The sequence below is a fragment of the Bos grunniens genome, chromosome 19 (assembly GCF_055505025.1).
Source record: "Bos grunniens cultivar Pamir isolate PY7600 chromosome 19, Bosgru_T2T1.0, whole genome shotgun sequence".
Classification (NCBI taxonomy): Eukaryota; Metazoa; Chordata; class Mammalia; order Artiodactyla; family Bovidae; genus Bos; species Bos grunniens.
The window spans coordinates 36,436,956-36,460,533 of record NC_141183.1 but is presented as its reverse complement, the minus strand read 5'-3'; the positions used below and the strand labels follow the sequence as shown (position 1 = coordinate 36,460,533).

At 54.7% G+C, this 23,578-nt stretch overlaps 4 protein-coding genes and 1 long non-coding RNA gene across 19 annotated transcripts; 1 reads left to right on the top strand and 4 right to left on the bottom strand.

Annotated features, from left to right (window-relative positions):
* Window positions 1-50: 50 nt before the first annotated feature.
* On the bottom strand, window positions 51-8,236 carry DVL2 (dishevelled segment polarity protein 2). 10 transcript variants are annotated; one of them, XM_086359274.1, is made up of 16 exons: window positions 7,808-8,236; window positions 5,277-5,346; window positions 4,678-4,823; window positions 4,438-4,547; window positions 4,175-4,310; window positions 3,997-4,090; window positions 3,780-3,849; window positions 3,551-3,690; window positions 3,389-3,465; window positions 2,710-2,777; window positions 2,392-2,520; window positions 2,150-2,281; window positions 1,854-2,033; window positions 1,218-1,436; window positions 978-1,073; window positions 51-752 (listed from the first exon to the last, which is right to left on the bottom strand). In XM_086359274.1, the coding sequence occupies exons 1-16, from the start codon at window positions 7,999-8,001 to the stop codon at window positions 625-627; spliced, it is 1,989 nt and encodes a 662-aa protein (XP_086215400.1). In that variant the 5' UTR covers window positions 8,002-8,236; the 3' UTR covers window positions 51-624. The 10 variants fall into 10 exon arrangements, with proteins under 10 accessions (XP_086215400.1, XP_086215402.1, XP_086215401.1 ...); XM_086359276.1 differs by having other exon boundaries at window positions 51-749; XM_086359275.1 differs by having other exon boundaries at window positions 3,997-4,087.
* Window positions 8,237-8,756: 520 nt separating this feature from the next.
* PHF23 (PHD finger protein 23) lies at window positions 8,757-13,140 on the bottom strand. 5 transcript variants are annotated; one of them, XM_086359283.1, is made up of 5 exons: window positions 12,926-13,140; window positions 11,309-11,340; window positions 11,013-11,105; window positions 9,639-10,473; window positions 8,757-9,538 (listed from the first exon to the last, which is right to left on the bottom strand). In XM_086359283.1, exons 1-5 carry the CDS (start codon window positions 12,957-12,959, stop codon window positions 9,324-9,326), a joined length of 1,209 nt encoding a protein of 402 aa, XP_086215409.1. In that variant the 5' UTR covers window positions 12,960-13,140; the 3' UTR covers window positions 8,757-9,323. The 5 variants fall into 5 exon arrangements, with proteins under 5 accessions (XP_086215409.1, XP_086215410.1, XP_086215413.1 ...); XM_086359284.1 differs by lacking the exon at window positions 12,926-13,140 and adding an exon at window positions 11,612-12,058; XM_086359287.1 differs by lacking the exon at window positions 12,926-13,140 and adding an exon at window positions 11,943-12,031.
* A 907-nt stretch (window positions 13,141-14,047) lies between these two features.
* GABARAP (GABA type A receptor-associated protein) lies at window positions 14,048-16,067 on the bottom strand. Its single transcript, XM_086359300.1, has 4 exons — window positions 15,847-16,067; window positions 15,234-15,312; window positions 14,977-15,095; window positions 14,048-14,538 (listed from the first exon to the last, which is right to left on the bottom strand). The coding sequence occupies exons 1-4, from the start codon at window positions 15,934-15,936 to the stop codon at window positions 14,473-14,475; spliced, it is 354 nt and encodes a 117-aa protein (XP_086215426.1). The 5' UTR covers window positions 15,937-16,067; the 3' UTR covers window positions 14,048-14,472.
* A 990-nt stretch (window positions 16,068-17,057) lies between these two features.
* Window positions 17,058-23,423, bottom strand: CTDNEP1 (CTD nuclear envelope phosphatase 1). The gene is made up of 8 exons (XM_086359298.1): window positions 22,774-23,423; window positions 19,875-19,941; window positions 19,662-19,780; window positions 19,380-19,451; window positions 18,826-18,942; window positions 18,491-18,602; window positions 17,995-18,079; window positions 17,058-17,704 (listed from the first exon to the last, which is right to left on the bottom strand). Exons 1-8 carry the CDS (start codon window positions 22,873-22,875, stop codon window positions 17,644-17,646), a joined length of 735 nt encoding a protein of 244 aa, XP_086215424.1. The 5' UTR covers window positions 22,876-23,423; the 3' UTR covers window positions 17,058-17,643.
* On the top strand, window positions 17,541-22,797 carry LOC147352169 (uncharacterized). 2 transcript variants are annotated; one of them, XR_015147966.1, is made up of 3 exons: window positions 17,541-17,855; window positions 20,871-21,019; window positions 22,653-22,797. It is a non-coding gene; the product is annotated as an uncharacterized LOC147352169 (long non-coding RNA). The 2 variants fall into 2 exon arrangements; XR_015147965.1 differs by lacking the exon at window positions 22,653-22,797 and having other exon boundaries at window positions 17,626-17,855; window positions 20,871-22,174.
* Window positions 23,424-23,578: the final 155 nt, after the last annotated feature.

Sequence of the window (23,578 nt, the reverse complement as noted above, 5' to 3'; positions counted from 1 at the left end):
TTTCCCTTGCTGCCTGCCTCCCTCCCAAAGAAAGGAGCCAGAGGCGCAGGGAGTTTGCCCCTATTGCTTTATTTAGTGTTTTATACAGATGACTAAAATAAATAGAGTAACAAAAGCAGCTACATGGCCCCCAGTACCAACTACCCCAGCTTCCTTTGACGGCTGTCTAGGGGAACCAACCCCCTTCCACATCCCAGGGTACCACTGACCACCCTCCCACCCTGCTCAGGACGGAGCTGACTGGGCGAATGGATAAGGAGGTCACATTGAGGGGTTAGAAGGAGGGGCCCAGGAGACAAGCATTCTTCATATAAAAGAAAAATTATCTACTAAAAAAATAGTCCCCAAAATGTAAGAACATCTATTTTAACCCCCCAAAAGGCTTATAAAAAAAATAAAGCTAAAAATAACCAAAGGTCCCTTGTTGAACCCCAAAGAAAAAGGGAGGAACCAGGCACTGCTGGAAAGTCACAGTGGCAACAACCTCACAGCAGACAGCAGCCCACAGGACAGGCTGAGTCCAAGCACCAGAGGAGTGATGAGCACATGATTGACAAGACATCCAATCACAGGACAGGAGCACCAAACACTGACAGCCGATCCAACGTGGCCCCACCATGGGCTCTACATGACATCCACAAAGAACTCACTGGGGTTGCCCATGGCCATGTGGAAACTTTGGCGGCTGGCGGTCAACTCTGGGGGCACAGAGCCCAGGTCTCGGACTGGAGGGGCCCCTGGAGGCTGCACTGCTGGAGGGACAGGGGGTGGGGGCGGCGGCATCATGACCACCATCATGGGGTTATAAGGGAGGGCCATACCAGGAGGTGGGCCATAGGGATGCAGCCCCGGGTGGGCTCGGAGATTGGGAGCACCCCCTGATGAGCCCCTGGATGGGGGAGGGCCCCCATCACCAGTCCCACCAGGTTCCCCACCCCGTCGAAGGCTGCCGCCCCGGCTGGAAGGCTCAGACTCACTGCCACTGCCGGACTTGGACTCAGGGGCCCGATCCTCAGGCCTCCCCGTGCGCCCCGCCCCCCCATCGCTCCGCGTGGACCCACTGCTCCGGCTCCCTGTGGGGAGAGAGAGGATAGGAGCAACTGAGCCACAGCCCAGGTCCTTTGGCCTCCCCAGTCCCTGCTCCAGCCTCTGCTCCTTGGCTTCGCCTTGGCCCCCACATCCAGACCCAACTATGTGGGGATCTGTCGGCAACTTACCCTCGCTGTGCTGGCTGCTGGCACTGCCTCCGCCATAGGTGTAGGACGAGAGCTCGTGGTAGGGTGGGGGCTGAGGACTGTATGGGTGTGGGGCTGGGTACTGGTATGAGAAAGTGGGCAATAGGGGCCAGGGGGTGGCCCCAGGCAGAGGAGCCAAAGTATCCTGGTCCGAAGCACCACTGGAGCCATCGTTGTCATTAAGAGATAAGTTGACTAAGTCTGGAAGGCAAAGAAGAGATCAAGGATCACTGCGTTGAGAAGCCAGGATGCCAAGACATCGAATGAGGAACTGGGAACGGTTTCCCCACAACCATCCGTGGCAGGGGTTAACAAGAGGGCCTCTGATAGGGAATGTCCCACCTGCCACAGCCGTCAGGGCAGGAACACGGCCAGAGCCACCCTTAGTCCCATGTCTCCCCTCCCCAGCAGACACAACCCTGAACCTGCGCACAGCTCATCCAGCACAACAGGGGTGTATGTCAACCCCCATGCCCGTCATCAGCCAATGCAGGGACCACTGAAGGACGCATGCTGCTCAGCGTCCACAGCAGCCCCGGTTGGTTTCTGGGCTGGGGCTGGAGACGCAGGACAAGGCTGCCAGGGCCGCTCTACCTGGGCCGGGACAGGGGCACTCACAGCTCTCACAGCCACCACTGAGGTCTCCGAAGACGTAATAGCACTGCTCAGAGAAGGTGATCTTGTTCACAGTGTGCCGGATGAGGCCCGCCTTGAGTAGCCCACTGGCGTACTTCCGGGCCTCCCGCCGCTCCGGAAAGCCCTCCACGTGATGGTACAGCCAGTCCACCACATCCGAGCCTGGATTGTGGAAGACAGAGAAAGGCCTCAAGTTCTTCTCTCTAGCTTCCACCCCCCTTCCCAGTTTTGGCCTCCTCCTCTTCCTCCCCCACCACCTGCCCAGAGCCCAGCCACACCCAGGAAGGCGTTAGGGATGGTGATCTTGAGCCACATGCGGTCCCGAACTTCCAGTCCCGATTCTGGAGCGGCCATGGCCTTGGTCACAGACGCCATGTCTGTGTGGATAGAGAGACCCCGGCCCTCACAGCCTGATGGAGGACAATCAGGGAGTCAGAGTTAGGACCAAGGCCCATGGAGCAGTGGAGTCACACCACAGCAGGTGGCTTTCCAGGGAGCGAGGATGGGCCGGCGGGCTCACCATCAGGAAGAGAGGATCCAGAGGTGATGGTACTCATGGATGAGGAGCCTGGATAAGCTGGGAAGGTGCCAGTCAGGGCAGCAGAGTGTGAGACCCAGGCAGCAGGGTCGATCGGCTGGATGGGCTCATCTGCAACAGCGAAGGCCACCAGGATGGTCACCTCTCAACCACAGAGAGCCACCCCCATCCCTCCCCGACTCAGACTCCTGTTCCAGCTTCGCCGTACCCCCCTATCGCTCCATTCCCTGTAGCATGGAGGCCAAGAGTACCCACTCCTGCCCTGTCCTCCTAGCTGTAGGACCCCTGAGCATCACTCACTTCGGGGGAGAGTGAAGTAGGCCTGGGGAGAGGGATCCCAGCACTTGGCCACCGTCAGCACAATGGGGCTGTAGGGAAGAGAAGGTCAGTCAAGTGGGGGTAAGGGCAGAGGTCTGAGGAGAGGGGAGGCCTGGAATGAGAGTGAGTGAAAGACAGAAAGAGGGAAAGAGGAGAGACCACAGGCACAACTGGGGCTGAGAAAGTGATGGTGAAAGGCTCCACAATAAGGATGACTAACACAGGCCACTCTTAAAAACATACTGCTGAGTAATTTAAGAGAGAAGACACTGCACGATTCCACTCAGAAAGTCTAAAAACAGGTAAAACTAAAGTGCGTTGTTCAAAGACATGTACATGGCCACTCAAATGAGAGCCAAACAAACTATTGTGGTGATGAACAAAGAATCAAGAGACTGGTTACCTCTGGGAGAATGAGATGGGAGGGACCAGGAAGGGACATTGGAGGGACCCTTTGTGGGTCAGCAAACTTCTAGGTCATGACATAAGTAGTGGGGATAATGGCCACCTGTTCACCCCAGACTCATTACACATTTTTGTTTTATGAACTTTTTGACCAGCTCTATGTTTCCCGACTCTGTATTATGACAAAACCAAAAAAAAAAAAAAGTGAAAAGGCAAAGAAAGAGGACTGAGGACTTGGACCAGCTCACAGGCTCACCCTGGCTTGTGCACGATGTCCCTCAGCACCCGCACCGCATCATCGTTGCTCATATTCTCAAAGTTCATGTCGTTCACCTGGCAGGAGGGACAATGGGTCAAAGGCGAGAGGGAGGGGCTGAGAGCGCTGGCCAAGTCAGTGCATGGGCCTGCTCCAGCTCACCTGCAAAAGCATGTCCCCAGGTTCGATGCGCCCATCAGCCGCCACAGCCCCACCTTTCATGATGGAGCCAATGTAGATGCCACCGTCTCCCCTCTCATTGCTCTGGCCCACAATAGAGATGCCCAGGAAATTGTACTTTTCTGTGGAGGGAAGCCAGGTGATGAGGGGAAGCGCTAGCTGCATGCCCCCCAGGGACCCTGGAGACCAGATCCTCCCGGCCCCTCCATACCCATGTTGAGCGTGACTGTGATGATGTTGAGAGACATGGTGGAATCTGTGACACTGCTGAAGGATGAGGCCTGTGGTGGGCAAAGGGGAAGGAGCAGGACTGCCTCTAACACCCCGGGACAAGCCAAGGGATTCCCGGGCCTCGGACTGTCTAGGTCAAGGCCTGAACCCCCAACTTCCCCAAGGGAGGTCCAGCTGACCCACAAGAAGCCCCTTACCCTCTCCAGGCGGGGTGGCCGCTGTTTCCTTCGCCGCCGGTGGCGCTTGAGGAGGCGGGAGGCGCTGCTCTGCTCTGTGGAGCTGCTGAACCTGCTGGGAGGTTGGGCAGTGGTCATGGGGCCAAAGGAAAGGACGGGAAGGGGGGCTAGTGCCCTGGGGAGGTCCGAGGAGCCTCACCTGCTCATGGTGTCGTCCTCGTCCGAGTCCCCCAGGCTGGTGCTCTCCAGCTCACTGGTCATGAGGGTGGAGGAGCTCTCGTACCCCGCCAGGTGGCGCTCCAGCCTGGAGGGGCCACTGGGCCTGTGGCCTCCCGCTGAGGAGGAAGAGGCACCTCAGGAATCAGGCTCCTCATGGCATCTGACCCAGATGCTTCTGTTCAGTGGGAGCCAACCCCTCCCCAGCTCCTGCTCTAGCCGGCCTCCAGGCCCGGTCCCCCTCACCGCCATGCTCACTGCTGTCTCGCCTGCGAGGCCGCTCCCGCCTCAGAGACACCACTGACTCTGTTTCTGTCTCGGGCTCCAGGTTTTCCCGGCTGCTGGACACGTTAGGGCTAGATGGGCAGAGAGGGTTCCCGACCTCCATCAGTGGGACAGGGCCCCAAACCCTCGGCTTCCCCTCCCATGGGACTTGGATTCCCTCCTCATCTCCCTCCCCCAGACGCAAGAATCTCAAGGACTCACTGGAAAGATGGAGGCCTGGAGTCCCCAATGCCACTGGTCCTCTCTGGGGGCAGAGGGGGCAGAGGTGGGGGTGGAGGCGCCAGGTCTGACCGAGGCTCGTGGGCTGGGGGCGCCATCTCAGGTTGGGGGTTATCTGATGACACTAGCTAGAAGGGTACAAGTGATTAAAAAAAAAAAAAGCCAACACAGCTCAACAGGGAAGTGAAGGCCTATGAGGTAGGAGTAAGAGAAAGAACTAGAAAAGGCAACAGGGCCTGAGAGAACCTGGAGAAAAGCACACAGAAAAAAGGCAGCAGCAAGTGTTAAAGGCTCCAGAAAGAGAAGGCTAAGAGGCTCCAACTGGCTGGCTCTCCAAACAGCTAAGGAGGATGGAAACTTCCCAGCTGTCCAGTGGTTAGGACTTGGCGCTTTCACTCTCAAAGCCGGGTTCAATCCCCAGTTGGGAGAGCCACATGGTGCATGGCCAAACACAAAGAAACAAACAGGTAAGGAAGCAAACAGTCAGAGATTCCAGCAGCTGAGATGGGGTGGGCACAGGCTGAGGCTTGGAGGAGCTGGGAAGTGCCAGAGGGACTGGTCCTCAAAGCCAGGCCGCTTACCCAGGATACTACCCTTCCATTGAAGCAGGGAAGGCGGGCATTGTCATCTGAAATCTCTTCCTTCACCACCCTGCCGAGAGATAAGATAAAGGTCAGTGAAACTGGAGCGGCTTTCCCCACTCCCACCTGCATTCGAAGTTTCTCCCAATCTTCATCCAGCTCAAGGATGTTGATTTCCTCCCACCACAGCAAATCCTCTTCTCTGACATTGAGACACTTCACTCTTACACCCAAGAAATCACCAAACCGAATTCCCTTTCCTTATTTCTCTTTCTATCCCCAGTTCATCCTTGGGCTCAGCATTGTTCCAGAGCTTTCCAAGAGTCTAATTCAAACCTCTCAGCCCAATGTCAAAGGCCTTCCCCTAAGGCTGCCCTGCTACTGCTGCTAAGTCACTTCAGTCATGTCCGACTCTGTGCAACCCCATAGACGGCTGCCCTAGCTGCCCCAAATATCTAACCTTAAATGCCTCACGGGCAGCCACCCCATTCCACACACAATTGCCCCACAAAGGCTTTGTGGTCCTTGTCTATGTCTCTAATCTTATGTTTTCCTTAGTTTTCTCTAACTCACTTCCAGATGGATGTTCAAATGCACTGTCATCTAGTAAAAACACTCATTAAATCAAAGAACAGTACTTAGCAGACTGAGCTCCTAAGGAGTGGTGAAGCCCAGATCCCCGTTCCTCTGTGCCTCACCTGGCACAAACTCTGCATTAAGCAATTTGCTCCTCCTGACAGACCCCACTCCAGTACTCTTGCGTGGAGGATCCCATGGATGGAGGAGCCTGGTGGGCTGCAGTCCATGGGGTCCCTAGGACTCGGACACGAGGGAGCAACTTCACTTTCACTTTTCACTTTCATGCATGGGAGAAGGAAATGGCAACCGACTCCAGTATTCTTGCCTGGAGAATCTCAGTGACGGGGGAGCCTGGTGGGCTGCCGTCTATGGGGTTGCACAGAGTCGGACACGACTGAAGTGACTTAGCAGCAGCTGCAGCAGACAGACCCCAAAGCCCAGCCCTGAGGGCAATCTCACCCATGGGTTCCTTCAATGGACCGAACTTGCTCCTTCTTTTCAACCACCACACGAAATCATCAGTGCCGATTTTGTTCAACACCAAGTTCAACCCCAAGTCCCTGACCACACAGCAAAGTACCTGATGCTGCCTAAGCGCTAACAAACACCTGTTGGCTAAACTAATAAACATACTGATCACGAGACATTCACCCCCAAAATTAGGACCTCCTGTCTAATTAACCCTTTAGCCTAATATGATTCTAGGACCCTGGATATATGTCAACTCAATCCCATCTATTATTAATGTGATGACACAGCCCAGCGTGTCATACCAATCTGTCTCAGCATAACAGTTGTATTCTTCACAACATAATCCAATCTCAACATAGTCCAGCCTGCCAAGTGATTTTATCCTGTATCATTGTAGCCTAGTTGAAGTGGACTCCGTGCTAATAAAGACAATGACCATTCACCAAGAACATACATACCATGCATTTGTGCTAAGCATTTTACTCTGGTTAACTGTTTCACAGATGAAATCAATGAACAAAGTTAAATGCCCCAGGTTATATAGTGCTGACAAACCGAACTTTGAATTTCAATACAAGGTACCATCCCAACATCCAGTCTTTCTAGGTAAAGTCCAGTCTGTTCAGCTTTCCTAGAATCCAGGCTATCCCAGCCTAAGCCAGCCTCCCTTCAAGAGCTGAGATTGAGGACAGAGAGTACAGTCCTAAAGGTATAAAACACAAAAAGGCCTACCCTGAATTATTTAAGGTTCCAGACTATCCCAAATTATCCAGGATAGCCCCAAACTATTCTAGTATAGGCTAGAATGTCCCCACACGCAGCTGTCTACACCAACATAGACTAGAATATCCCAATAGAGCTGTCTGTACTAACATAGACATGGTCAGCCCTGTGTACCCCTAGATTGAGTATCCCCCCAAAAAACTAGGCCCCCAAAGAAACAAAGATCAACAAAGATCAACAGAACCCAGTCCAGACCTGGGTTCTGCAGCCCAATACAGCACACTGCCTTAGTACAGACTAGAATATCCCCCAAACAATCCTGTCTGCCTCAGTATCAGAGAGAACATCCCAAATTGGCCCATCAATTGACATCAGCAGGTTTCCCAATATCCCTCCACAACCTGTGTGGCACAGGACTGCTCACGATGCAGCTACCAGAGGATACATCAACCTACCTCATCGCTGTCCAGAACACCCGAAAATAAACCAGTGTATCCCAGTCTACTCCAGTATAGCCTAATCTTCTCTAATCTGGTTTAGCATTGCCCAGTCTGTCCTCCTACAGCTCCGTGCGCCTCAATCTATCCAAGCATAACGTTGTCCGTCCTGTGATAACCAATCTACACCAGCACAGTAAAATCCGCTCCACTAGTGCCCAGAAAATCCCAGCATATCCCATAGTAGCCCGGTGCCCCTCAATATCACCCACTCCACAAAAGCACAGCCCCCATCCATCCCGGTCTAGGCCTCGCGCTCACCCGAAATCCTGATCCATAGACTTGAAAAAGTACTTGGCGCCCGCGGGCCGCTGCAAGACGCTCTTGAAATCGCCAAGGGTGATGCGCTCGGCGGGGACGGGGATCTTCACCAGATAGGGAGTCTCTTCTTCATCCAGGTGGTAAATTACCTTCGTCTCCCCAACACCACCGCCCCCCGCGCCGCTGCCCGCCATGGTCTCGCCCGCGCGCTCCCGGGCTCCGCCGCCCACCCAAAGGGGCTGTTCGCCCCCGCCGCGCCTGCGCACTCCCGCGAACCGACGCACCAGCACCAGGACCGACACAGCGCCAGAGAGGTGCGAAAGGGAGGAAGGCGGGGGTCAGCAGGGTGGCGGCGGCGAGAGGGGGGCGGGCCGTGGGGTGCTACCCAAAGCCGAGGGCTCCGCCGCCGCCGCCACCGCCTTCGTGAGTGCCCTCCAGCGCCCCGCCCACCTCTCCTCACATCACGTGATCAGAACCGACCCCACCCCTTCGAAACGCCTCCACCACGTGACCCTCTCGTGGTCACGTGAACCCTCGGCTCCGCCTAGTACCCCCGCCACATGATTGCTGCGTTCAGCAACGGTCTTCCAACCTCCTCCTCCATGTGTGTCCCCACCCGCGTCCTCCGACTACTCTGACCAGCCTGGGCTCTGCCCTCAGGGGGCAAGCAAGCAATGCCTGCCCACTTTATCTGCTGCGGCAGGGAGCTCCAAGCAACTTTTATGCGTTGGAGCGCGCGTGTGGGAGGTGTGGGTGGGAATTGGGGGAGGGGGGTGGTCCTGGACTGGGGATGAGGCGGGGCAAAGCCAATTGAATTGAGGTCATAGTGTTGGTGGGAAAGGCGCAGTCAGGTCATTTTTAGTAGAGAGGTGGGTTTCAGCTCCACCTCCAGCCAGCTTTTCCAAAACCTCCCTCCCCATCACGGCAGTCAGTGAGGGCTATAAACACAGAAGAGCCCACTCTGCTTTATTTACAACACGCAGGCTGTCTGTACAAACAGCTGGCCAGTATTAAAAACAAAAGAGGTGAGGAATCGTCACCTTTCTGTTTTCCTTCCTCCCTTGGCCAAGCTCTGGTTGGCACTCCACCTCTGAGCTGCCACGCTCAAAAGGGGAAGTCCTAAATTAAAAATACAACCGGTGTAGAATAAATGGGGAGTGAGATAGAAGAAAAGATGAGGGAGGGGACTGCTATATTTACACTAGAGTTTTATAGACAACTGTCCCACTCCATCCCAGTTCTAACCCTGGCCCAGAAACTGAGCAGTGGCAGGGACAGTTTAAGTGTCTAGGGACCCAGAGAGCCTCCCACCCGCAACTGCAATGGGTCCAAGTTCAAGTCCACAAGGTGGGAAGGAAAGGTTGGGTAGGAAAACCACTCATTTCCAAACCAGTTTCCCTTGGGAATTTCTGCCTCGAAATGGGACAACATCCCAGCTTCAGGGGACATGATGACCCTGAGGCTCAGTTCCCAAGTCACATTTCCATTTGAAGTTCCAGCCTGGAGATGGCATGTGTCAGGGCTCTCCAGATTTCGGAGGCCCCCCTAATCGCCGGGCCTCTGGCCGCAGTTCCTTGCATTTCTGGCAGTAAAAGAAATCAGGGACATTGGTCTTCTTAATCTTAGCACAGGAGAGGTGGATCCACGTCCCACACAGGCTGCACTCAATCATGGGCCGGCCTGCAAAGGGCTTTCGGCAGTAACACGTGATCAGATCCCATGAATCATCACCTGGGAAAAAGAAGGTATGTTTGGTGTTCTGAGTTCTTGGATCCACACTACCCCAAGACCCATCAACCCAGCTGCCCCTGGGCAGCCCCAAATTTCTCACCTGATTCTACCATGATGTCCTCATCCATGACCCGCATCTCGCCTTCACTGGAGCTGGCATCTCCATCTTGGCTTGTTTCAGTGCTGCCCACCTCCTTGCTTTCACCGTCAGTGGGAGGGGCTCCTTCGGGGTGCACTGTGGCAGGGGGTCTAGGAGCCTCAGGTGTTGGTAGCACAGGGGCTGGGGCTTCCCCTCCTACCATCGCTGCCATCTCTTCCTCCTCCTCCTCCTCCTCTTCCTCCTCCTCCTCTTCAGAGTCTGTATCGCTGGGGGGTGCCCGGGGAGGCCCAGGAGGTGGGAGCCTATCCCCTCGCTCTGCTTTTTTCAACTTCCGCTTCTTGCTCTTCTTGATTCGAGACCTCTTTTCCCCATCCCCAGGGGCTGGGCGGGGCCTCCGGAGTACCCCAAAGCCTGTTGCCCCTCCTGGCCCCAACTTTCGGTTCTTTCGGTCCTTCTTTCGAGGAGGCTGGGAGAGGTCCCCCTGGGAAAGGGGCACTGGGGTGAGAGCAGCAGGGGGCCGGGAGGCATGTGTCAGGGACGTGGGGGACAGTGAAGATGCCATTTTGGGCCCATCTATATCAAAGAGAGAGTCCTTGAGTTTCATCTTCTCCAGCAGAGTGGCACTGTCAGGGGCCTGCAGACGAGGGAAAGTGGACCTTGGGGGTCCTGGCTGGGTGGGACCTGCTTGAGCCGCCCTTCTCTTGGATGACTTTGCTTTCTTAACAAAGGTCTGGATGGTTCTGAGATCTGAGGGGGCTGAGTCCCAGCCATCGCTATCTGCCGCACTCTCACCTCGCAATGGAGAGCTGGAGCCAGAGGCTGGCCAGTCACTTTCCTTAAAGGACAGAAAAGACCAGGGTCAGAGGGGGCCCAGCCTTATTTTGGCCCCTCAACATACCAAACAGACGAAAATATCCTTCCAAAACCACCAAATCTCACTGTATTCAGAAAACTTATCACCATCCCAATTCTCCGCAGCATCTCCTCTTGAACACATCCATGTTACCTCTGCCCTCAAATTCTCACCATCTCCCCAACACCCACTGCCTTCACAACACTGCGTCCCTTAGACTAGAGCAGTATTTCTTCAGCTGTTTCTGTGCTTCACTTGTTACTATCTCCAGCTTCCTAACACTTATCCCAGAGAACCTTCCATTAAGAACACCCCAAAACCATTCACTGCACTCAAGCCACCTATCTATTAATCCCACTCCCACCCCAGATACTAGTTCTCCCACCAGAATTTCCATTTCCTTAAGTCTTTCACATGTAATTTCGAGGCTTTGTATATAAAGTAACAAAGTCTCATAAGCTCAAGAGCTCCTCTACAGTCCTAGGACACCACCCTCCAGTCAGTTGTCCTTCTGTCCCTACCTCCTTGCTAGGGGGGATGTAACCTGCATAGGCCAAAACAAAACTGCAAAATTTGTTGAAATCCTCAATTGTTCTCCGACGTTTCTCCGGTGGCTGAAAAAAGAAAATCACACAGAGTTTAAGAGGGACATCTCCAAAGGCACAGTCCCCAGAGTAGTGAGGAATCAGGAAAAGGTGGAGGGAGAGAGGAGAGGCCGGGGCTGGGGGGGGGGGGGGGGGGGGCGCGGTGTGGTGGCGGGGGGGGGGGGGGGGTTGCTGCAGTAATATTGGGCTACAAAGGAATGGGAAACCCTCACCTGAGTCTCTGGTTTAAGGGTCGGAGGTGGATCTGTAAAAGCAATAAAAGCTGAGTCAAGGCAAGAGTCGGTGTGAAACCTCACCTCTCAACCTTCGCGGTCCCAAGTGAACCCCCTCCACTCCCAGGTCCTTCAGCCAGGCGAGCAAGCCCCCAGCAGCGCTGGGCCCGCCCCTGCTCCCCCTTCCGCCCCACGAGGGGCGGAGCCTGGGCGCGGCGCCCTCTCAGGCCTCGCTATAGCGCTCCCCTCCCCCCCCACACCGGAGGCCTAGCGCCCCGCCCCCCCCCCCCCCCCCCAACTCACGGTTTCTCTACACTCCGAGCTCCTCGGCTCTCTCCGCGCCCCACCCCGCCATACCGCTCCCTGGACCGAGCCCGGGCTGCCGCCTGCCCCTGTCCTTCACACGCGCTCAGTGCCCCGAGTTCCCACCCCGCCGCGCTCTACCGCCCCAGGCCCTCCGCGCCCGCACACGCCGCCCGCCGGCCCCCAGGGTCCAGGATGACCACGCCGAACCGCTCCCCGCCCTCCGGCCCCTTCTACTCGAGCACGAGGCCCGGCGCGCCCCTCACCCCCCCTCCACCCCCAAACACACACGGGCTCACACATCCAACGCCACTTCGCGGCCGGGACAGACCAGAGAGCTCTCACCCGGACGCGGCCCCACCTGCCCCCCCATGCCGCGCTCCCCACAATTTCGGCGTCCCTCCGCCCCCATCCGGGGCTTTGGCCCCTCCCCGTCTCAAGCTCCTCGGGCTCCCCGCCGGGCCCCCGGGCCCAGTTCCGAGCTCTCTTCGGCCGCCGCCCCCCCTCCGCCCCCGGACTCGCCACCAAGTCACTAGACTACGGACCCCTAAACTCTAGCCCCCACCCCAGCTACTCTGCCTGCCCAGCAACCCCAGCTGCCGCCGCCGTTGCCCCCCTCACCCATCGCAACTCCCAGGCTCTAACCCTCGCCGACCAAACCCCCCCTCCGGCGCAACTCGCCGGCCTTAAACCCCCACCCCGCCCCACCGCCCCCAAAACTACCCTGTTCTCGTCGCTCCCCGGCTCCCTCTCCCCACAGCTACCACCGGCATAAGTCCCTCTACCGCAGACAATGCCCAGGCCCCCTCGTCTCCCCACAACTATCTGCCCACCCCTCCAACAATCACCGGGCTACCTCCGGCGGCAACTACCGGGAGCTCCGGCACCACCGCCACAAACTCCCCCACCTCGGCGAACTACCGAGCTCCTCACTCAATCCTCTCCTACATCCTCCCTCCTCAACAACTCTCCGGCTCCCAGATTCCCCTAACCTCTCGGTTCTAGGGCCCCAACCTGCCGGAGGCCCTTTCGGCCCCTAACCCTCGAAGCTCTGGTTTCCAGCTCCCACTCCCCATCCCACCCCACCCCCTCTACACACACACAGCGTCTAATCTCCAACTATCCCCGGCCCAGTCTCGCACTCCTCTTTCCTCCAAGGTCTCTCAACTCGTCACTCTCCCACCTTCAGGGGCAGGCCCCCGACCCCCTCCCCGCGCTCCCCTGCTGGGCTCCGGGGCTCGACCTCCAAGTTTGCCAATAGATTCCTCGCCCGCCCCCCGCCGGCTCAGCGCCCTGTGCCGGTCGAGAGCTCACCTTCGGGACTGGGCTCCGCCATGGCTTCCAGCATCGCCCCCTACCCTCCTCCCGGTTCGGCGCCCCCCTCCCCTGAGCCGGGGATCCCGGTGCCGCCTCCGGTGCTCGGTGCTCCTACTGCCTCGCTCCACAGAGGTGTCTGTTTCGGCTCGGTTGTGACTCGAGTCCGCTAGCCGCTGCCGCCACCTCCCTCTACCACAGCCTCCCGCACTCCCGGACCGGGCCCCCTCCCCCCGCGCCGCCGGCCGCCTGCTCCCTCCTCCTCTCCACCCTCCCTCCTCCTCTCTCCCCCTCCCTTCGCGGGCGCTAACGCGCAATGCATCAAGGGGATTGTAGTCAGTCCGCGGTGAGCGTGACGGGGTCTGTATAAGCATCCGGAACTTCATTTCCCAGCAAACCACGGACTAGCGCAGGCGCACTAAACTGCTCTCCTCCCCCGGGGAGTGGCGGGGAGATTGGGAGCAGAGGGGAGGGAGGAAGAGTGCGCGCAGGCTCCTGGGAAATGTAGGCTAGGCGGAGCTAAGAAAGAACGGGAAGAAGGGATTAGAACTCTCGGCCACCATACTGCCTCAATTCTGCGGCTTTATATCCCCGCGGGGACCACCCCACTTCCGGCCAGACCGAGGAAGGCTGCTGGGAGATGAAGTTCTCCTGGTGATAATGGCTCCCTCCTCCCAGTTGTCTCCCTCCCTTGGATTCTACTCCACTGGATCCCTCACGCCGGCACAAAGCCTGGCAAAGCGACATACATCTGAGGACGGAGTCCTTTCACTAGCTCCCATACTCCAAAATCTCTTCCTTAATCCAAAAAGTTACGACACAGTTGGATATTTTATCTGAAGCAGGTGCTTTCAAACTTTATCCACAGGAACCCACTGTAAAAAACTTTAATAACCTCAGGACCCAATCCATATACACGTATATACAACTGAACTTTCATGAAATGATATTCAGTATTCCATCCATCACAACAAAAGCACTCTCTTTATATACACAAGGAAAAGCCCAACATACGCAGAACAAACCAAAATATACTATTACCTCTAACCTACTCTTTCCCCACCACTTGAAGAGGAGAACAAAAGGGGGAGGGAACAACACAAAGAAAAAATCCAGTTCAGCTTGGTGGTGGTTTCCTCTTTATTGATGTGCCTCCTACCTTCCCCCACAATTTCAGTCCCTTCCATCTACCCCCAAAAAGAAGGTAGTGAAAAGAAAGGATTGTTGGGGCTCTGAGCCCCTTGGGCAGTTAGAAAGGGAACAGAAACCAAAACAATTACCAGATGTGACAGAGATTGACAATCAAGAAGTCTAAAGCAGAATGGGAAAGGTGGTAAAGAAAGGGGAAGAAAGAAAGGGGAGGTATTAGAGGCCATCTCCCCCATTAACCCTTGTGTTAAGAGGGTCTATAGGAGAGTCTCAAACATTAGGAAGTGCAGGTCCTGAAGAAGGGAGGTGGTGTTTGAACCTCAAGGAGGAGTAGGTCAAGGAAGGGGGGCCACCTCTCTCTTTGTAGAATGGGACCCCCCACTTTAGGGGCAGCAGCTTCACAGACCGTAGACACTTTCATCACTGTAGGCAATGTATAGAAAGAAGTCTTCTTCATGGTGTTCCTGGGATAAAAATAGAAAATAACAGCATTCAGGCATCTGAGCTTTAGTTACTTGAACCACCCACCACTGGGACATTTTCTTCCACAACCATTCTTTTTGAAGACCCCAAATACCAGTACTTTGACTCTCTCACTTGCTCCAGACCATAAGTGCTGGGCAGTATTATCCTATCCACAGTCTTGGACAATAAGATCTCAAACTGTTCTCTACTGCCTTGGAACACGGAGTGGCTGGAGGGGAGTCTGGACCACAGCAGTTACTCTGGCTCACTGCCCTGTCCAAATCCCTAACCCAGAACGATGCAGAAATCTTAAGGGTAAATATAAAATTGAGAACTAAGTAAGCCAGCTGGTCCAAGAACTGCTGACTTCAAACTTTCTGCCTCTCAAGCTCTTCCAACTCCTCCCCAAAGCCTCCTCTACTTCCCAGGCACCATACCTGGTACAGCTGACCCATCGTGGCACTGGTGGGCGGAATGACGTTGTTGACGAAGAAAAACAAGGCATCCTCTGCTCGGAGATGAATTCGCTTCCGGATTAAGAAGTAGAACTGACCAACTGCCAAAGATACAAGGCCTGATAAAGTCAGAGATAACAAATACCCTCAAAAGAACACCTGCTATGTGGAGTCTCCTCCATCAGAGACTGCACTCCCGCCCCCAGGAAACAAATCTGGGTACTGTGTCAGGTTCCCACCTGTAAGATCAGAAGGCACCAGGTATTTCTTTTTGTCCAGGTCTCCTATCCGAGCTTTAGGAGCCTTTTCTACTATTACCTGTTAAAGAGAAGATAAAAATTAGCAGACACTAGGTACACAGACACACAGCTCCACCTGTCAAGAACTCAACATTCCTAGCACCCACACGTACCCCAGACTCATTTCTCTTTGTCTCTTAACATGCGGCGCAGCCCTGAATAAGAATTCTGACCCCACTGACTCTAATTCACCTAAACATCCAGGATCCCTGAATACGGAGTCATAAAAACAATTATGTTAATCAGACGAGAATGACTTATTCGGGCCAACCAGAGCTTCAGTTTCAAAAACCCTCTGTGAAGCTCAAACTGTCAAACGCCCCACAGCCTCCCACACGAACCCCAAGGTCTCTCGAGTCTACATCTCCTCACTTTCAGCTCTGTTGGTACCCCATTCCTTTCACCTCCGGTCCCAGAAACAGCGGTTTGGGGCTCGTTCCCAACGCCGCCACAACCGGCAGACTGATGCCTGCGCTGTAGGTCCCGAACTCAAGCCCAAGCTGTGGCGTCAGCGCCAGCGCCCCGCGCCCTCGGCCCTGGCTACTGTCCTCACCGGGACCCGGTCCGGGTATTTCTTTCGGATCTTTTCGCCCTCAGAGCGACGCTTCTCGAACGGATGCTCCTCTTTATACACGAACTTCATCCTCCCGGGAACCGGGCTGGACCGGGCTGGGCTGAGGGAACCCGGGGGGGGCCGGGACAGGGGGCGGCGGCGACGGCAGCAACGCGCGGGCGGATTCAGCGGAGCGATCCCCGGACTTGCGCCACTTCCCTATTCACCAACCCCGCCCCCGGCCAACAGGGGCCTCCCAGGCTGCTATGTTACGCCACTGGCGTAACTGCCCTAACGCCAGTAGCGTAGCGCCACCTACTGACCTCCTCTCTCACGCCGTCAGCGTAATCGCTTTGGAATCAATTTGTAAATTACGCAGGCGGCGTAGGAAAGATGGTTGCCTTTTGCTATCGTCGGAAATAACTGAAAATCCATTTCCCGACTTTCCCCTCAGGGAGGTAACGATGAAAAGGGCTTAAAAGATGGTAATCGTAGTTTGAGACTTGCCTCTCCGAAAGCTCTTTTCGGAAGTAATGCAGAGGAAAAGCAGATAATTACATGGATAGCTATTCACGAAATCTGTTGGTACGCTGAAGGCGGCCGTTGACACCAAAACAAAGTAGTACCCAAGTGGAGGAAGAGGTCTCCGGAAATAAAGGAGGGCAAAACCAAAACCTGTGTTTAGAGAGACGCACTGGGCGCTTAAGTTCCAGTAATGAGTGGACCAAAGGGACTGGAGAGGAGGTCTGAAAGGTAAGGACTACGTCAGCGCGGAAGAACACTGCTGCTGTGTGTCCGTGAAAATCATGTGATCTCAAAGGGCGGAGCGTCACGTGGCGGGCGCGAGGAAGTAGAGCCGGCTTGGGCTTGGGGAGGAGGGCCCCGGGGAGGCGGGGACGTGGGGCCGGTCCAGCCAGGGGCTGGGGAGCCCGCCGCTCGAAGGGAGCGCCTGCTTAGCTAGTACATGGCAGTCTTCCAGACGAAGCCCAGCCTTTCTTGTCGTCGAGGTTTCTACTCCTTTAATATTTCGTCCTACTGCACTGACGCTCAGGTTCTCTCGGGACACAGGGTGCCCATCCTGTCACTAAGACCCTTCCCCCTACCCTTAGGGTCTACAGCAGGCTCTTCTCTCTCTGCCTAGTGGACAGGGTGGATGTGAACAAAAACCCCTCCCTCATTTTCCCAAACCCCAGAGAAGGACCTAGGGCAGCTTTGGTTTCAAAGTTATAATGCATGGTTTAAAAGAGAGGAAAGGAAAAAAGAGAGAAAGCTGGTTACAGATCTGAGGGAATCTAGGAGGAAGGGCAAATAGAGGGAAAGTAAGGGAGGGGACAAGTCTGGGGAAGTCCAGTGGCCCAAAATCCCAGTTTCCCACCCACAGCCCAGCCCTTGGAGTGAAGAATTAGATCAGTTTTGTACAAGAGTTTTTAAAAAATCAAATCACAACAAAGCTGGCTTGGCTTCTCTTTTGAGCCTCCCGGATTACCGAATGTCTCTCTCACTCTGGCCAGTCATATCTCTCCACCAGACACTGTTGCGGCTCTCCTAGGTCTCCGCTTATGTCCCAGTCTGGGGTTTCCAGGAGTGCGAACACGAAGTTAGAGTGAGGCTGCTTCAGAATCTGGCCCTTGTGTCCATCCAGACTCCGTAGGGAGTGCAAGGCTCCCAGGGCAGAGGGGTGGGAGGGGCAGACCCTGCCCAGGCAGTCCTCACCGTTGGACAGGGCATCAGACGGCATCCCGAGGGCTCACCCTCCCCTTCCCCCCCACCCCAACTCAGGTGGAGGGGGAGCAGCTGTCACCAGAGCCTATGTTGGTGAAGGTTTCGGCTCAGCACAGAACGAACATCAGCGGTGAACCTGGGACGACAATAACTTGCATTGGTAGAGTCCTCATGGGGACAGCCTCCTCACACTAGTGTAAAGCAGCCTCACCGAAGACGTGGGACAGAAAGAACCACCATTTTCTCATGAGACTGAGGTTCAGTTTGCCCAAAACCCAATGCTAAAGGTGAGTTTTCTTAAGACCTAGGTTCAAAAATTATATTCTTAGGGAAAAGAGATAAGGAAGTAAAACAGGACAAACTTTTATTCCTTCTTGGGATCCCCTACCACTCTTCTCAGAAATCTAAGTGTCTAGCTTCCCTTACCTGAGGGCATCCAGCATTGGAAGCAGGTTGAGAAGGGCGGTATCACTGGGATCACTGAACCAGGATTTGATGGGGATGGCATTGTCTAGGGTGGGTGAAAAGGCACATGAGAATAAAGGGTTCAAGAGAGAAAGGGTGTATTCCCTTTTATTTGGGGATGGTTACTTTAAAATACATAACCTCCCTCCCAAACTCAATGAGCTAAGTAAAATCTGTATTTATCTTCCAAAACAAAATTAAATTTTAATCCCCATTTCTCATACTAGGGTAAGGCTTCTAGTCAAATTTCCACCTTGTGTCTTACCTAAATCAAATTTGATGTGAAAAATCTGATTTATGAAACAGATACTGGGGGGGAGGCAGGGAACACTCTCATGAAAGAAAAACAGCTTGCATCCTGACCTACTGTAAACCAGGGAATCCCAGCCCCATGCATTCAAAATACCTCCTTAGAACCACTTTCTAGTCCTGCCAGACTCACTGCCTTCTCCCTTACCTGGATGGCTCCTGTAAGCCCCTGGGGAGTTATCCAGGATCACAATGCTGGAGAGGTCACTGTGGACCACAGAGAGGTCCTTGATGTAGCTGCCCAATTCCAAAGTGCAGTGCTGGAAGGCAGGGTGGTCTGGGCATCAAAAGACTCGCCCTCTGTGATTGCTCCCCCAATCCCAACAATGCCCACAGGCAGCCAGTTCCCACAAAAGGGGATTATGTAGTACCCCCACACACACCCTTAAGGTCCCATTCCTGGGCAGTTGCCTCAAACTGAAGTCCCTCCTTGATGGCCTGCCTCCCCAGCCTCATTCTTAGGCTTAGATTCTAGTCCCTTACTTGTCTGTAGTATCTCCTCTTGAGAATGCTTCTGCTGTTATCCAGTTTATCTGCCACAGCAGAGCCATAAATCTCCATGCTTGCTGTGAACACCACCAACTCGTACCACTGGCTCACCTGAAATAGATTGGAGAAGAGGAAGCTGTCAGAAGAGGTGATTGTTCATTTGGACATATACTTCCCTTTTACTAAGATTCCAGTGTAGACCTTCAGGCTTTTCAGCTACACTGAATGTCTCTGAGGACACAAAATTTTGAAACTGTCCTCAGACTCCAAGTTTTAGGCATCATACCCACTTAAGATTCAGAGACGCAAGAACAAGAGAGCAGGAAGGCCATGAAAAAATAGAATTGCATCAGCACAATAAATGAACCCTAACTATGGAAAGCCATTCTCCGACCATCCAACAACCTCCCCTCTCCAAAACTGCCCCTGCCCATTTCTCCTGATTCCTTAATTCCTCCAAATCCTCTACATTCCCAGAGCCCTAAAACTATTCCTTCATCCCAGAACTGCCTTCAGCTTCTGCACACTCACCGCTTCTGCACACTCACCACTTCCAAGAAGAAATCCACATGGGGCCTCTTATGTACAAAAAACCGGACGGGATGTTTGTCTATTACCACCTGTGGAGGAACATAGCAGGGCTGGGAGAAATCCTAAGCACCTCCACCCAGGCCTCAAGGACACCCCCTACCCTCCCACTGCTTGCTCCCCTTTTGCAGGCTGCCCCAGGGCCCAAGGACGAGGCCAGGGACGAGATATTCTGGGATTGGAAAAGAATCTGAGCAGAATTACAGACACAAGTTATTCCATCACTTCCCACTCCCACATACCTTGAGAATGAAGTCAGGAGGCGTTCCAGGCCGGACTGTGGGCCTCAGGACCCCATCATGATGGGAGTGAATAAGTGTCTCATCCAGATCCAGCACCAGGATCTTCCTCTTCACCTGGCCTGAACCACAAGGGGAAGGGGTAACATCAACCTACCTCCAGCCAAGACCTTGAACCCAACCTCACCTAGGGTTCCTCCCAGCCAGCATACTCACTTAGCCGATTCCGGGACACAGGAGATAAGGGAAGGATGTCATATCGAACAGTTTGGTACTGAATTACCTGGGAAGAGTAAGAAAGAGGGTTAAACCCTAGACAAGGAAATCTTCCCCACTAACCATAGGAAGCACATGCTAAACATTTACTAAAAATTGAAGTGAAGTGAAAAGTCACTCAATTGTATCCAACTCTTTGCGACCCCATGGGTATAGTCCATGAAATTCTCTAGGCCAGAATACTGGAGTGGATAGCCTTTCATTTCTCCAGGGGATCTTCCCAACCCAGGGATTGAACCCAGGTCTCCAGTGTTGCAGGCGGATTCTTTACCAGCTGAGCCACAAGGAAAGCCCCTATAAATTGGGCATGGTATAATTTAGGGTTATTTGGGTCACAAAGAGTCGGACACGACTGAGCAACTGAACTGAACTGACTGATGAAATCCTCAAAACAACCGTAATAATAATTATAACAATATCACCCATGTTTTAAGGATGCAGAAACCAAGGCTGAGAGAAGTTAAATAACCTAAGACCACACAGCTAGGAATTAGTGGTTTGCCCCTCCAGTAAGAATGAAGACCATGAAAGCATGGATTTTGTCTTGATAATGGCTGTATTCCTAGAACACTATTGCAAGGGTGGTCACTCAACACTAGAATCAATGAAATGGTGGAGCCACGATTGTACCCTTGCAGTCTGACCCAAGAATCTGTCCTGTTATCCACGATATTATCCTGCTACGTGGAAAGGCATGGCCCTGCCTACCTCCACCTCAAAAATTCTTTGTCACAACTCCCATCACCTCATGTTGGGAGCTGAGCGCCTCAGAATCCTTAGTGGACAGAGGGTAGGTATCAGGAGGGGAGGTTCTTGGGTCACTAAGGGGAAGAGAGGATGAGGGAATCCAGGGGTTGTCAGGTCAGCTAAGTTCCTCTGGCTGGGGGCCACCAGGCCTATTTTAACCAGCCACCTGTCCATTTCTGTCTCTACTAGCCAAGTCACAAGCTGCAGAGAACCTCAGCCCTCTGAACAGCCTCCTTATCCTGGTACCCAGGGCAAGGCAGAGAATACTGGAAAGCCCCACTCACCACGCAGACTGATAGAGCATCGAGAAGGCCAGAGTGAAGGGCTGTGAGTGGGAGGTGAGGAAGGGACAAGGATGTCACCAGCCTGGCCTTCCAGCTTCTCCGTCTCTCTAGAGGCTCCTGTTTCCAACACTCAGGTCTCTCGCATGCACAGCTTGGTGATTCCCTCCTCTGCCCTTTTCTTCTAAGCACAGTCCATCCCTAGGCTCCAAACCTCACCAGAACCAGGCTCCCCACTTGCAGACCAAAGGGCCCTCTCCCCCTAATCCCAAGGCATCTGCCCTTCTTTTCTCGAAGGGCTGCCGATGAGGGCCACAACAGCTCGGGTGTCCTGTCCTGCTATCTCGGGTTGCACATGCTGGGCATGTAGGGAATGCTCTAAGCATCTGCCAGAAAGGGGGCGGGGGCAGAAACCAGAATGGAAGGAAGGAAAGGAAGACAAAAGGCTGTGGGGTCAAGGAACCTGTCTCTAGGTGGGCTGGTGCACATGTCTGCACCCGTAAAACTGCTATTTTCTCCCCTAAAAGAAGGGGAAGCAAGGGGGATGCTCTCTGCAAGGCCAGGAAGAGAAAACAGTACCTAACAAGGAAGGAAAACCCCAGGAGCTAGCCACACACACATCTCAGCATCTCTGACCTCAGATTCTTCGTAGTTCCTAACCCTTGTCTTAGGGAAATAGCCCTGCCTACAACCATGACCACCCAGAAACAATCCTCAACCTAAATCAAAAAGTGAAAGTAGACTGATAAAGGAGACACTGAAGCCAAGGCCAGGCCCATTCCACACTACCACTCAGGGCTGTCTGGAAATTTGACCTAGGCAGCCCCTACCAGATTTCATTTCTTCCAGTTTTACTGAGTTATTCCAGAGTACAGACTGGAGAGTCTCGACACCCCAACTCCCTGAGTCCTCCCCAGCCTCCTTCAGTGAATTCTCCCCCATGGGGATGAGAATACACAGCACATTTATTAAATTATGTTAGCCTAAGGAGCTTTGACCTTGGAGAAAAGCTATGGGCGAGGGAACCCAGAGATACACTCCCCAGAATATCCCTCACAACGCTGGGGTCTCCTGGAAAAAACAAGCATGCCCTCAGATTGAAGTCTTTACAACTGACAAGCACCGTCTTCTGATGAGGACACTCAAACTTTAATGTGCTCCCTTCTGCAACTAAAGATGACCATCATAAACGCATTTTTATGCGTTTTTCAATCCCAGAGTCTTGATAAGCCTAAATATTCACTCACACTATGAACTAGGTTTTCAGGACCTTTTGGGAAGAGTTCCCTTAATATGAACCGCAGGGGCTTCTCCTGCACACCCAGGGCTTTTCATAAGTTCCCATTCTTGTTTGTCACATACGCCCTCCCATCCACCCCCACCCTTGGCACAGGAGCCGGTATATTCCTTGTCTTAAGACCAAATACACACGGGGATTCCAAATAATAGGAGGGTCTTTGACTAACCCACATCGATGGATCTGCTGCCATCAAACAGGTGTTCCCCGCCTCTTGGTTTCTTTAGCAACAACTTCAGCTTTCTTAAAGAGCGCCCCACCCACCACCCTGGCCCCCAAGAACTGCCAAATCCTTTTACCGTCTAGCCCCCTCCACCATCTCGGTTCTACCGCAAGGGTCTTCCTTTTTCCCATCCCACCTCATGCCCAGCTACTGGTGCTCTAATTCTCTAGCGGTAGAAGCTGCCGCCAAGACTCGGTTCCTAGGCCCAAACAGAGGCCCGACACTTACCGAAAACCCTTGATCACCGCTGACAGAGGTCCCCACCACCACCAGCGCCCACCCAAGGCTCACCGTGCGGATCTGCCTCCTCAAAAGGTAAATGAAGAAGCTCCAGAGCTTGGCGGCGAAGGCCACGAACGTGCGCAGCCCCAGCAGACACTGCGTCCTCATCATCCCGATGACCCCGGCACCGCCGGCCCCGGGGCCCCCGCGGCCCAGCTCCGCCAGCCCCCCGGGGGCAGCCCCCCGCCACCGGGAGGGGGAACGGGGGCCCCGAGTGGCAGAAGAGGCTGCAGAGAGGGGCACGGAGCGGGCGGCTCACAAAGCCACCCACGACGAGGGGAAAGCCCAGCGGAACGGGGAGCTGGGGGACAGGCGTGGGCAGCCCGCGGGGGCCCACATGGGCGGGGAGTGGCACTGACGGCTTCGCCGAGGTTGCGGGCCGAGGCAGGTCGGGCTACAGTGGGGTCCTCCGAGACCAGGAGGGAAGGGGATGGAGAATTGGGGGAGGGGGCTGTGGGGGAGGGGGCTAGGGAGAAGGGAGGGAGGGAGAAGGGAGGGGGAGGGGAAGGAGGGAAGCGGAGGGTGGCCCGCTGCGCAGGCGCGCTAGGGGGCTGCCCGCGGGAAAGGGGCGGGCGGGGGCAGCGGCGCGCGAAGGGCCGCGGAGGCGGTGGCGAACGGGCCGGGTGAGCCGAGGACCCAGGAAGAAGGGGAGGGGGAGCCGAAGGACGCGGATGGCTGGACCAGAGTGGCCTCCCCCTCCCCGAGGTCAGGGGCGCCTCAACCGCTGGGGAGCGGGGCTGCAGCCTCTGCAGCCGGATTTCCCACTCTGACAGGCGCCATTTTACCGCCCAAAGGGCTCCCTCCTCCTTTCTTC

Bases quoted from the DNA above. Each gene is read 5' to 3' on its own strand.
- PHF23 (XM_086359283.1), bottom strand. From the start codon at position 12,959: ATGCTGGAAGCCATGGCGGAGCCCAGTCCCGAAG. The intron at 11,341-12,925 runs GTGAGCTCTCGA...TTGCTTTTACAG, and splicing joins GGCGGAGCCCAGTCCCGAAG to ATCCACCTCCGACCCTTAAA. The intron at 9,539-9,638 runs GTGAGAAATTTG...TCTTTTTCCCAG, and splicing joins GGACATCATGGTAGAATCAG to GTGATGATTCATGGGATCTG.
- DVL2 (XM_086359270.1), bottom strand. From the start codon at position 8,001: ATGGCGGGCAGCGGCGCGGGGGGCGGTGGTGTTGGGGAGACGAAGGTA. The intron at 3,691-3,779 runs GTATGGAGGGGC...TTCCCTCCACAG, and splicing joins CACAGTCACGCTCAACATGG to AAAAGTACAATTTCCTGGGC. The intron at 2,521-2,709 runs GTGAGTGATGCT...TCGCTGTTGCAG, and splicing joins CTACTTCACTCTCCCCCGAA to ATGAGCCCATCCAGCCGATC.
- CTDNEP1 (XM_086359298.1), bottom strand. From the start codon at position 22,875: ATGATGAGGACGCAGTGTCTGCTGGGGCTGCGCACGTTCGTGGCCTTC. The intron at 19,942-22,773 runs GTGAGCCTTGGG...TACTCTTCCCAG, and splicing joins TGAGGAGGCAGATCCGCACG to GTAATTCAGTACCAAACTGT. The intron at 18,603-18,825 runs GTAAGGGACTAG...CCTGCCTTCCAG, and splicing joins AGAGGAGATACTACAGACAA to CACTGCACTTTGGAATTGGG.
- GABARAP (XM_086359300.1), bottom strand. From the start codon at position 15,936: ATGAAGTTCGTGTATAAAGAGGAGCATCCGTTCGAGAAGCGTCGCTCT. The intron at 15,313-15,846 runs GTGAGGACAGTA...TCTCTTTAACAG, and splicing joins AATACCCGGACCGGGTCCCG to GTAATAGTAGAAAAGGCTCC. The intron at 14,539-14,976 runs GTATGGTGCCTG...TTTTTATCCCAG, and splicing joins CGATGGGTCAGCTGTACCAG to GAACACCATGAAGAAGACTT.